The 13,429-nt window shown below is 44.1% G+C and overlaps 1 protein-coding gene across 4 annotated transcripts in view; it reads left to right on the top strand.

Moving 5' to 3' along the window:
- The window catches only part of ephb2b (eph receptor B2b), a 134,982-nt gene that overhangs the window by 97,976 nt on the left and 23,577 nt on the right, over nt 1-13,429 (top strand). For all 4 annotated transcript variants that reach the window (XM_061687166.1, XM_061687164.1, XM_061687165.1 and 1 more), the window contains exon 5: nt 2,166-2,501. In XM_061687166.1, coding sequence (XP_061543150.1) covers nt 2,166-2,501 — 336 coding nt within the window. The remainder of the gene's footprint in view (nt 1-2,165; nt 2,502-13,429) is intronic.

Genomic DNA, 13,429 nt, shown 5'->3' with positions numbered 1-13,429 from the left:
GATTGGCCGTTGGCCAAGCATTCACAATGGCCTTGCATTCATTTAATTTGATGAGTAGGAGGTCTTACACGACCATCGTGAAGCAGAATTCACCAAGCGTTGAATTGTTTGCCTGCTACTCACAAGTCACAACCCCACAGAGGAGGGAGATGTGTTCCAAGACTTTTCCATTCAATTAACCAACCACATAGATGTCAAACTTGAACCATGTCACAAACTAATTTTGACCTATAGTATGCATCAGACAGTAGCAAAAAGTAGTGCGCACACTGATACTATAATATGCACAGTATTTTCTCGATATTTTATGCTTTACTATTAATTATTATTTTTATGTTCAAATACGATTTTATAAGTAAAGTTTTTATGTTGGTCTCTCCGTATCGCAGAATTGCAACTATTAAAACGCGTGCGCCGCAATGAATGGGGGTTCACTGTATGCTGGCTTGGAAGTGTTGAACATGTAGCACACAGCCTCTCTCAAAGACGTGGCTGTTACTTGTTTGAGTCTTCCAAAGACGCGCACAAGGGCAGGCCGGCCCGTCCTCGACATCACAAGGCTCCCGTCAGAGGTTACCGGGCCGGGCCGCGGCGCATTGTGAGCGGGGCCCGCCTTGGCTCTTGTCATGCCAATGAAGCCGTTTGGAATTTGAATGTGAATTTGAAGCCGAGATGAAGGAACGCAGGGATGACGATGGAGGTCGGTGGTTGGAGGGGGGCGGGCGGATGGGCGGGAATCGGTCCAGCTAAAACAAAAGCGAGCAAGGACAAGAAAAAAAAAAACATCCCCTTTGAACATTTTGGTAGCGTTGCGTTTCCTTCGCTGCCTTCTGTGTGTGCTGAAAGGACGAGATGACGCCCCCCACCCCCACCCCCGCAACAAAAGGGATTTGCATAAGCCCGGCACTGGGAATCGAGCAGCTGTTGTGAACCGGAGAGAGCGGCGGCGTCACGTCACTGGCATTAGGCGTGGCACGACACCCCCCGGCCTGAGTAAAGCAGGGCCCACCGAAGCCACCCACTTAAACTAATGGGGACGTTTTAGTTGGTGGTGGGAAGTAACTAAATGCAGATACTTTACTTTGTTACTGTATTTAAAAAGTTTTTTAATGTGTCTGTACTTTATTTGAGTATTTTTTTTTCTGGTGACTTTTTATTACCTACGTTTGAAAACATTTCTATGTATAGACTAGTAGTACTTTTCACTCCTTACTTTGTCAAATTAGGCTTGTTGCTTTTTTCAACCTCCGCAGATGATGACATAACGCAAGAAAGACGTAGCTACAGAGAGGTCAATTCAACCGCACTGGAGATCTTAATTGATTGAGATATTGACTTGGTGTTAGTCCTCCTCCTTAAGAAGGAGATGCCGAGGAGGTGTTGTGTTTCCATGTAGGAGAGGCGACCAAGACGGGGGGGGGGAATCTTCATTCCAGAGCCGGAACTCCAGTAATTGCTACCACTTAAATGGAGTGAAATAAGAAGCGATCAATTCAGTTATGTGGGCGGAGTGAAATTGTTTACTTCATTAGCCATAATTAGGTCTCACATGCCTGAAATAAGATCAACAGTTTTGTATTTGTTTGGGCCGTCAGTCAACTTGTGGGCGGAGCGTCCGAAGAAGCTGGTGTTTCATCCTCTTTGGTCACTCTTCTTGATACTGCTTCATGGGAAAAGTGTTAAGGAGAACACTTCAATGTGGGCACCGGCTCGGAAAATCGGATCCAGGGAATAGGAATCCTGAGGGAGCTTTGGCAGCCCGGTCCTCGGAAAGCTTTAGTATTGATCAAATCAGTGCATCGTCCTGACTGGGAAACCGACTGACTGATATGGTGGGGGTTATTTGTAAACAGCTTGATTTCTTTTCCTTATGAAATCCATCCAAGATTGACTTAGGGCGGGAGTATAGACAAACAAACATACACACTCACATTCACACATGTGGACAATTTAGACTTAAAGAACCAAAAAAGGATGTTTTTTACATGTGAGAAGAAGCTGGAGTAACTGGAAAAAAACCACGGAAGGGGACATCGCCAACTACTGGGTTGGCTTACTCATTGCTGCTTTTCAGTTGTTTTTAAGTTCATGTGTCATCTGGAATATAAAGTTTGAATGTTGTCGTGCAAATGTGCTATGACTCCACAATCTTTTGTGTCCTCCAGCGGTCCCCTCGGCCCCGCAAAACGTCATCTCCATTGTCAACGAGACCTCGGTCATGCTGGAGTGGATGAGCCCTCGGGATTCGGGCAGCCGCGAAGACGTCGTCTTCAACATCATCTGCAAGAGCTGCGGCGGCGGCCGAGGCGGCTGCACGCGCTGCGGCGACAACGTTCAGTTCCTGCCCCGCCAGCTTGGTCTGACAGAGCCGCGGGTGTACATCAACGACCTGCTGGCCCACACACAGTACACGTTCGAGGTGCAGGCGGTCAACGGCGTGTCAGACCAGAGTCCCTACTCGCCCCAGTACTCCTCAGTCAACATCACCACCAACCAGGCTGGTAAGTAGTCTTGTATGAAGAAGCTGAAAGTGATATTTGGTAAAAAAAAAAAAAAAAGTATAAGTTGCCAGTAATATAAATAAAGTAAAGAAACGAAGTTTTTTTTTTTACTCCGTAACAAGGCTGCTGGTGACTGAACGCTATTAGGCTTCCTCTTGAATACACTCACCACTCCACGAGCACAAAATGCAGAGTGCACACACAGAGAGTGTATGCTGATGTATGCAGATGAGTGGCCGTGAGTGCGCCATCAATGACGGGACAGACAGAATGAGACCGGTCCTTACACTTCAACCTCATGGCCGTGATTTGCAAATTGTGGCCCACACGGCGGGCTTGCCGCTGCAACCCGTCACACACCATTCAGTGTTGATTGCAGCTCACTCAGCCACTCAGCGTTATTTTAAACAATATAAAACACTCCCTTTGCCTCAGTGATTATGGGAAAGTATTCCGGTAAGGGGAAAGTAGTGTTTTCCTCTGGGTGAGATTTGCCTTTTAGGCTGCATTCACACTATATGCTTCAAGTGACACAATTCCGATTTTGTTTTTGCCCTCAAGTAGCTAAATTCGGACATGTGTCACGGTAGCATAAATTAGAGGGAAAAAATGCATGCAATGGGAAACCTCAGAACGGAATCAGACTTGTTCCACATGTGGATAAAAATCTGATACATATCTGATATCTGCCAATGGCAGTGCAGAGTAAACGTGTTGTAGAAAATCAAGCTAAACCTTGCTCCTTGCATTTGTTCCTGCCGATATTGTTATGAGTGTGTGCACTGTGCATTAGCTAGTTTTTATAAAACTTTGACTGCGGCTTGTGTTTTAAACGGATAAGGTTCTCATTAAGGTTTATTTACCTGCTAAGGACATTAGCCCAGTTGACCTTCAGTGGGTCATTGCTGCCACATTTCAATCAATTTGCCCATAAAGCTGATTGTATCAGAGATGTTGTGAGTAACTGAACTTTAAAACAATTAAATCAAATCACGATGCAATGAATCAACAATAAATGAAGTGCAACATAGCAAGGGATTACTTTGTGTGCCCTTTGACTGACTGGCAACCACTCCAGGTTGTAGTCAGCCTTTTGGCCAAAGTCAGCTTGGTTAGACTTTAGCTCCTCGCAACCGTGGACAGGATAAGCAGTATAAAAAATGGATGGGGTGTAAATCCAGCCTCTATTTTTAAGGGTCCTATCAAGAGGCACTTCCAAATCTCTCCTGAGCTCCTCTGCAAACATTTGCGCTTGAACTGTTTCAGGCCGTGTGCTTCAGTGAGGCTAAAGCATTGATTTGCTCTTTAATTGTCTCAATCAAGTGCATCATTAGGCATCGCAAGCCGCGCTCCCGAGCCAACTAAGCTTTTTCTTTTCTTATTTAGCCTCCCGACGGCATTACGTGCCTGCGATGGCTCATCGTTCAACCCCCCTCTAACTTACAGTGTTGTATGACCGAGGCACCTCAAGCACTTTGTTACTCCGCTTTTATACGCTGGACATATTGCATTTGTCTAAGCACGCACTCACTCTCATTACTGTGCGCCGGAATCCTTTTAAATGTTCCCCTAAATTGAGCCATTGTAGCAAAACGTCAGTGTTTACAGAAATCTGTTTGCCTTAGAGCTCCATAAAGCAGCCATTACAATGCAGAGAGTCCAAGATGGAGGCCTTTTACTCAAACGGCAGCGTCTTTTTATTGTCTGTTTGGATTTAAGTCACTGGTGTGGTGGCATAATGAGGGCCTGTGAGTGCAGTTAAGCATTGTAATGAGGCCCCCGGCCCGCTCTCTCTCTCTCTCGTTCTCTAGCCGGACCACAATAAGTCTGCTGCCCCGTTCCTCGGCTTCTTGCGGAAATTGGAGGGGGGGCTCTTCACCCTCTCCGCCGAAGTACCCGTCAATTTAGATTATGCGGCGGGAGCCGCCGTCACGGGGAGCTGTGAAATGAAACTCCTGCCGCACCCCGACCCACCGTCCCCCGCCCGGTGACACTGCAGAACCAGGCTCACTCACGGGACCGCGGTGCTAGGCTACAGGGACGGGGGTCACGCGGACCAGGAGCTTATAATTGCATCTGGTTTGTGAGGCTTGGAAGTTACATAAACATCATGTCAGCCCTAATTACTGCGGGCAATTCTGGGCCCAGACGTTCACGCTGGCAGCAAGCGCGAGCACAGGCTGCAGGAAATCAGAGTACAGTGAACCCCCGCTACACAGGAAGTCCTGGAGTTACGACGCACTCGACTTACGACGTTTCGACTTTACGACGCCCGTGCCTCGTCCGCTATTTTGTCCCAGCAAAGTGTTTCTGCTTAGCTAGTGCATAGTGCTTGTCTGTGTTTGTGCGGCGGGAGTATCTTTGCCTTTTTCGCCCTCCTTTTTTCACACTCTCAGCAGTAATGATAATTACAGCATCGTATTTTTGTATTTTAATGTATTTTAGTTTCTTTATACGAAGTGTTAACCTTACATGCAACGGTCACCTGACCGTGGTCGGGAGACGCAGGGGTTAAGTCCCTTGTCTCGTTGCACAGCTGAGCTGGGCGGCGGCAACAATAAAGGCACGAAGCACCGATTTGCTGCTTTGAAGGCTTTATTACCTCCTCTGCACATTCGACGTCAACGGGTCCTCCGCTAATCGCTACTCTTCCCCAGTCGCCGTCACTACACTTGCCATTGTACACACTCGCACCGGCGCGGACGCCTTCCTCCTTCGCAGTCCCGCCGGACGACCCCTGCGCGGTCCCGTCTCACTCACACATCGACGCACACCCCCACACACACTGAGCTTGCTTACTCTACTACTCTATGTCAGATTTAAGTATCTTGACTCACTCACGTGAATGCCCTCGCATGTGGGAAAGGAGAGCCGGCCAAAAATTCAAACAAATACACACAAAGAGCACACTCCACATGAGCTGCTGTCGGACACAGCTCACAGCCACACACTCACACTCTCCGACACCACACGCCACGCCACCCCACTAAGTCCCGCCTCTTAAAGGCGCAGATCTAACACAATAGTATATAAAGCATTTTCTATACCTATAATGCTTGCTATATTTCTGTTTAAACATTTACAATCGGTTTAAAAAACAACAATGTTTTTCTTATATGGTCTCTTACAGTATCAGTATACAGTATACCCCCTCGATGAACAGGAGTTCACTGTAACTGTGAAAGTAGCGTGTTTTAATTTGGTGTTTGGAGCACAGCCCCACTTCCTGCGGTTGCATAAAAACATCAAATTCGCAAATTGAAAATAAGTAGCCTGAAATGTGACACCGTTAGCTAAACACCGTTAGCCGTGGGCTCCAGAAGAGGTCGCGAATGAAAATTCTTCTTGAAACCTGCGACGCTCAATTGCACATTTTCACATCATAGCGCGGATGATGGTGTGCCCACTGTTGCTTTATGAACCCACCGCTAATTCTACAATACGGGCTCCAAGCGTATAAGTAGCAATGAGTCACGTCTTTGCTTTGCTCGGTTTGTACAATAAAGCGATGCTCTTTGCATGCTATTAAATGAAAAGTGAGGATGTGGCGCCAGAGGGTGAAAACGTTGCCAGTGCTTTTCCCCGTACTCACTGTGCCTCGTTTAAGGCAGTGTTTCCAACCTTTTATTGAGCCGAGGCACATATTTTACATTACAAAAAAATCTCACAGCACACAACCCCCAAAACATGTCACAAAAAGTTGATATTGTATTCAGGTTAATTATGTATCTTCTGCAACCAAGTGAAACAGCATTTTAATGTTCTACCTGTCACTATATGTCACTGGCATAGATAGTTGAACAACGATGCATTATTTGTCGTAAATGAACACCTGATGATTAGGTGCCACGGCACACTGGTTCGGAACTACTGGTTTAAGGCTGAGTTTCACAACCTTTATTGACCTAAGGCAAATATTTACATTAGAAAAATCTCATGGCACATCACCAATTTTTTCCCAAATTTTCATTTACATTTTTTTCTTTTTTTTTTCTTCTCTTTTGGGGGGAAAACGCCTATGGATGGTTTATCCCTTCTTATTCAATAATTTTGGAGCCTTTAAAAAAAGATTTTTTTTCAATGCAATATAATGGGCATCAATTATTTGCAGTTTATCCTGCTTATCTGAGAATTTTGGGGTTTACAAAAATATATAAATATTTTCTTTATTCTATTTTTTTCACAATGCAATATAATGGGCATCAATTATCTTTTCAAATTGTTTTAATTTTTTTTCTTCTTTTTTGCGAGAACCAACCGTGAAAACGCTTATTGACAGTTTGTCGCTGCTTGTTGAAGAATTTTATGGGGTTACAAAAAAATAATAATACATTTTCTTGTATTTTTGTTTTTTTTCCAATTCCATATAATGGCTGTCAATTATCCACAGAGTTGTGCTATGTGTCCACTTTAAATGCAGTGGTGTAGTGCATATGAACAAACTACTGTACAGTTGCGGAAACGCCGTCAAATATTGTGGTTAGAACATGCCGAGCGTATGTTGTACGCACAAAAGGCAGCGAGATGTACAAGGAGGCTGAGGGCCACACGTGGCGGCAGGGTGACGGTGACAGAAGGTGTCGGGGAGGACGCATATGCTCGCTGCCAGTGAAGGTCAGACGGGAGGGCTCGGCGTCAGACCTCCTCGGACAACGATCTGTTCACTGAGGCGTGTACAAGCTCCGGAGCAGCGAAATAAAACAAAATACACTCGCCGCGCCCTTGTAACTAAAACATTCGCTTCACAGTTCCCACGCCTGGGGTTCGAATCTCAGCTTCGGCCTTGTGGCTTTTGCGCGTTCGGCCCATGTTTGCTTGGGTTTTCTCCAAGTACTCTGGGTTCCTCCCACACGTTCCAAAAACAAGCTTCTTAGGTTCATTCAACACTCTGAATTCTCAATTCACATGAATGTGAGTGAATGGTTATTTTTCTAGATGTACCCTGACATGGGCTGAAGACTAGTCCAGGCTGTACCCCGCCTCTCGCCAAAGGTCAGCCAGGATCGGCTCCGACTACCCAAAAGGTGCAGCACCCTGCAGGGTTCATCAGGTCATTTAAATAAACCATACTGTCTACTATATAAATTGAATGATGTATTTTGGGAGGAGAATCATCTCATGGATTGTCAAATTAGTTAACTAATTGATCCTGTTTATGAATCATTCACTCGTCACATGGGCTTTCTTTCCCTCATCCATCAGCATAAGTCTTGACATGCAGGGAAGTTAGTGCGCTCATTGCCTGCGCATAAATCTGGGTTAAAAGGCTGCGCTCTCTTGGCCCAGCGGCTGTAAAAAGGGAACGTAATGTGATTATACAAATAATTGTTGAGTGCACGAGCGGTCCGCTCTCAATGACGGTCTAATCGATCAGACTTTAATGCTGCAATTTATTTGTTTCAGCCAGGAGCTTGCATGCTGATAATTTAAAACAAAAAGAGCATGTGGATTAAAAAAAAAAAAAAAAAGGCCATAGTCCAACCCTACTTCCAGAATTGCAGCAGTGAGCTCTTTGCTGCCGCTCGACCTTGAAAATGTGCTCGGCTGGTGGCTGATATTTTGGTGCGCGGGGGGCGGGGACGTGCAAACGAGGCTGCCGCAAAAGGGAGCCGTTAATAATTCAGCGTTTGCTATTTTAGATGTTGCATTTAGAAGAGATGCTTTCCAGCCGCGGGTTTCTCAGGTGATGTCAACCTCCTGCCGCTTTAACTATTTAACGACGGCAAATATTTCGAGGGGCACGGACACACAGTGATGTCGCTTTCCGGATTCTTCCCTCCGTCAGCACGATACCACCGGTACAAACCGACGTAACCTGTCTACAGATGTTATGCTCTTCACGTAATTAAGGCGTTGTAGTTTAATGTACTGATAATTACTAAAAAATAGATTTTGGGCGATATGGAACGAACCTTGCCGACAATAGCGAAAAAAAACATAATTGGGGCCCCTCAAAAAATATTCATAGTTGCCTATATTAATAGCTTAAACTGTAAATAGACCCCAAACTATGATGCCAAAACACACACACAAATGTAATTTCAAACTCAGCCTACAACGTTATCTTTAATAAAAACAAAAATGGCTTGCAGCTGATTTGATTTTTGTGCACGTGTACATGCATATGTGGCAAAGACTCTCCATAACTTCCACTAACAACACAGGCTAAAATTGGGTAATCCTGGACATACAAAGATTTCAGTCTCTCATTCGATGTACCCGTTTATCACTTTAACATACTTCCTTGATGCCAATTACTGCTTTCCTAATAGCCAGGTCTTTGGTGCCATCTTGTGGCATCTTTGAGCATTACACAAAAAGTAGAAAAACTGTGAATAGGTGGGTTTTTCTGCAAATAGTTGAGGATTGCTTCCACAGGGAAGATAAAATGCTAATAGGTGAAATTGTGAACCGCAAAGTTCAAATATGACGGGGTTCACTGTAATAATAATAAAACCTGATTCATGTCCACACCCTCCCTTTTTTTAAACATCTGTAATTATCATTCAAGAATAGTAGTCGCATACTGTCATAACAGGAACGAATTAGATAGCGAACATATGGCTATTTGACCAAAGATTGCATGAATGTAAACATTCTAAAATACGTTTGCGTGCGTGCGACGAAATGTTTTGTTTTTTGGAAAAGAGGAAAAGCAACCAATCCACACGGCTTCTTTCTAATGAGTGTTGACATGCTTCCTGTGGGTTTCTGAGGTTTTTTCTCGCGGCAGACAACGGCCTTGCCTCAAAGCGTCTCTTTAAACTGTTGACTTTCCTTCCGCAGCCGTGTGATCCAAAACCATCATTCTGCATAGCTGTGACAGACAGCTCCAATATTTAACTTGTTACACTCAAATCAACCCAGAGTGACTTAAGGGCCATAGCAAATCTGTAAATATTTGCTAAATCCCTTTTTTTCTTCAATGGAATAATACTGTCAGCTTGAATGGTTTCGGCATGATTTGTTTTGTCCGGCTTCTTATCCTCTGAAGGAAATTCTTTTAAAAAAAAAAAAAAAAGAAGCTTTTTTACCATGTCTCTGTTCTTTTGTGAACAGTTGACCTGCCAGTCTTCCGGCTGCAGAAGCCATATTAGAGCCGTAACGGCGGCGCGACGACGCCCATGTGAAAGCTTATCCCACAATGATAGAAGTTCGAAGAAGTTTAATATACAACACTCACTTGTGTTGAAAGCAATTGTTGAGGCAAGTCAGGCAAGTACAGTGTTCCTCTGCTGTATCACATTTTTTATGTTGTTTTGTAAGATGTTATTTTTTGTTTTTTGAAAGTATACTTACTTATTGCAATGCCCTTACATGCGGGAAAGGAGACAGTTTGTTTAAAACGTGTGTTCTCGTAAGTTTCAATGTGTTTTTATTCCTTTAAATGTGATTATAGCGTCCGAGAGGTGTTAAAATTACAGACATACAGACAAATAACTCTACCGATGTTCTAATTTTGCAATTTTTCTATGTAAAAGGGACTTTGGTCCAAGACCGTAAGCTTCTTTTTAGGTACAACGTGCAAACTCAGCAATATCAGCGCTGCCTTATCTGGCCTGTAAATGTAGCTCCTTGGTCTGCAGAACATATGCAAGCCCACCAATACACTTCCAGAGACCATAAAATGCTCATTTAAGAATGAGCTTATAATTTTAAGTGCATGGTGGTTGTCCATCTTTTCCCGTACAGATGGTTTAAAGCTTGATCAACTCGAAGCTCACTTTGGAAAATTGCTGTAGATGTAAAAGCCACAATACTTTGCAGCTGTGGAAACGGGGCAGGCTGCCAGAGTGCTTCAAGTACATGCAAATACGGACTTCTCCGCTAAAGAGCTCCTGGTACAGGGCTCATAAATGGATGGCAGCCCAAGAGAGAGGTAGCAGCAGAGCCCTGAGGAACAGCTGGCTTGGAACCTTTTGGACCATATTGCACTTTGGGGAAACATGTTTTTTACTGTGTAAAGGAAAAGGGATTTATGGGCTCTGTTGTGTTTTCACTACCTCCCATCGGTCCCAAACTAAATCACAGCGTTGAAGAGTGCTACACAACTTCTTATAAAGTAGGAGCCACATGTTTGCAGGCATGCTGGGATGTGAGAAGAAAGCTAATTAAAGGCCCCTAGCACAGCGGCCCCCAACCTTTTTAACACCACGGACCGGTTTTGCGTGAAACTGTATTTTGACAGACTGACATAGAAACAAACAAAAACAAATGATTACAAATTCTTCTCACCATTATAATGAATTTAGTTGCTGTAATAAGTGGGAGCCCTGCTCTTCGCTTCTCTTCAACGAGCCGGTCCCATCTCGGGGTAATGGAAGACGACACCGGAAGGGTGTTACTTATGTTCAGTCTACGCCGTAATATTGTAATTTTTAAAAATCTCACTTAACAAAAATCCAGCGTTGGTAATGGAACCAAAGTATTCAAGTGGTTTTTGGGCAAGCCTTGCACCATAGAATTGGGGTCTGTGCTCACTCGTTCATTTACGCTTGGTGCGTGAGAATCACCTGTAGCGATAAACACGTATTTTTAGCAGGACGGCTGATATTGTTGCCTAAATGCAGCTTTCTTTTACTTTTTCTTGGAAGTTGCCTTTTTCCGTCTCATCAATTGGCCTTTTCTGCTTTTCTCCAAAGTTTGTATTTTAACACATTGCTTAGTTTTAAGTAACGTTGTCCCGATCCGATCATGTGATCACACATCGGGGCTGATCAAGTAATTTCCAGCTGATGAATATTGTCTGAAAAAGACCTGCTTTTTTTAACTGAGCTAATTTCATACATCAGTCTGCGCATTAAATACATCAGTCTGCGCATCTGCTCAGCAGCCGGAGTGCTCTGTAGTGGGTGGCACCATTGTCCCCAAAGCTTGTGTTCAAAATGGCCACAAGCTTTCTCACTTGCCCGCAGTTTGTTAAGGGAAAAGATGGATGGTGTGACATGTGGAAACATTTTGCTTACACAGCCAACACTCAGGGTTAGCCGAAAGATACTACAAACTAAACTAAGTCTGCAAAGCCGCACAGACCACAGTCGGGCGGGAGGGGGACGGGGGGGACTGGGGTGGTGGTGCAGTATGGCCAAACAGCTTGCTGAGCGGTATCATCAGAGTTCAAAGGTGGACAGATGTCAAATGTGACATTGAAATGACTTTGCTCGATATTCTTAATTCTGGCATTAGACATTTTGACCAAAAACCAATAATTAACATTTGTGCCGTGTTACATGTTTAACACACACACACACACACACACACGTCTCAATGAGTGCCCCATGAAAGCCTATAGATTGTTCTATTGATTTCTGTGTCTTTTTGGACTTTTTTTCTATTGGTGTTTTGGCCTATGGTGTCCTTAACCACTTATCATAGTTTCCCCTCATCAACATCAGTGATGAGGCTGAAGTACAGTACACACTAGGGCTCTTCACGACTGGGTGGTGACTGGAATCGGGATTCAAGTCAGATGACAAAAAAAAAAAAAAAACGCCGAATCAGAATTTTCCGATTTGAATCACAACGAATTAAAGTATAACATATTACTTTATTCAGTTGGACTTACTGCGCATAGTGATGCCAATTTAAACAACGGCCAATTAAGATGCAACCTGAAGCAAGAAGTGTTGAATTCATTGTGAATATCCCTCACCAAATATAAACCGTTGTCTCGAAACCTAAATCTTCAACAGTTGGAGTTTCTTCCTCAAAGATACCTGACATCCAACCTCAACCCTTTCCCAAATGCCATTTTGAGTATGTTTACTTAAATCAAACTATTCATAAGTGAACAAATTGTTCAGCGTGTTAGTGTTTTAGTAGCACTCACAGGCTTTTATGTCTGGCGTAGGATGTGGCAAACCTGCAGTCCTATTCATACTGTATGAACATCATTTATCTTCCCAAATCAGCCATCTAATTTAATTAGGTGAATTTACAATCCCTGCCCTTTCCATTATCGCCACTTGATTAATTTGGAAGGAATATGAATAGAGTGCTTGTATTCAGCCAGCTCACCCTCCCATGTAAGAATGTGACCGTCCTTGATGAGACAGCCTTCATTTTAAAAATTGCCAGAAAACCATCTCCTGTATTTCTTTTCAGTTACTGATCGAATGGAATTGGGTGCTGTCTATGTAAATTTTGTTGCAACAACAGGGAAGGGAGATGATAAATAAAGGCTTGATGGACTTTTCAGAAACTGAATAGAAGTATATTTATATGCGAAACATTTCTAAGCCATAAATACAAAATTATCCTTATGGCCCTTAAACCTTGTTTAATGGAAAAAAACTGTGCTTTTTCCACAGTCTTGTGGCTTCCATAGGCAATTATAAACATTCTTGGATGGGCATCAATTACTCACAGATTTTTGCTATTCGCAGCAGGGTTCGGTAGCGATCACTGGGGAATAGCGGCTATTGTGGCCACAATTTTACAAAATGTTTCTCTTCTGTCATGTCTTGGGGTCCGTGCTAACTAGTTCATTATTTGTAACCTCGTAACCCTATGCTGTCTGACAGGACCGTCGTGGACCGAGGACCGCTCGTCTTTTGACCAGCGGTGTTCGACATTTCAAGACATTGACTTTGCCCCACGCTCACGCTCTCCCAGTTTCTGATGACGCGAGCTTCTCGCCGTCTCGGATCCTGACGCAGAGACTTGTCGCCGTGCTTTGTTTCGCCACTGTCGCATTGGCATGCATCCATGCCGTGTGTGCCAACACACGAGCCGCCTTTGTTTCTTTTGCCTCGTATCGGGTTGCTGTGCGTGCGTTTAATGGAAATGCGGCCGTGTGCTAGTCTTGAGTTTGTATGCATCTGTAACGGGATACTCGTGAGTTCCCCTTAGAGGGACTGATTGCTTTATTAGGCAGGTGACTGCAAACAAGCGGCCGAGGACTGAGGTTCTCGCTTGGGTTTGATGAC

The sequence above is a fragment of the Phycodurus eques genome, chromosome 10 (assembly GCF_024500275.1).
Source record: "Phycodurus eques isolate BA_2022a chromosome 10, UOR_Pequ_1.1, whole genome shotgun sequence".
Classification (NCBI taxonomy): domain Eukaryota; kingdom Metazoa; phylum Chordata; class Actinopteri; order Syngnathiformes; family Syngnathidae; genus Phycodurus; species Phycodurus eques.
This window is presented reverse-complemented; position numbering and strand designations above follow the sequence as displayed.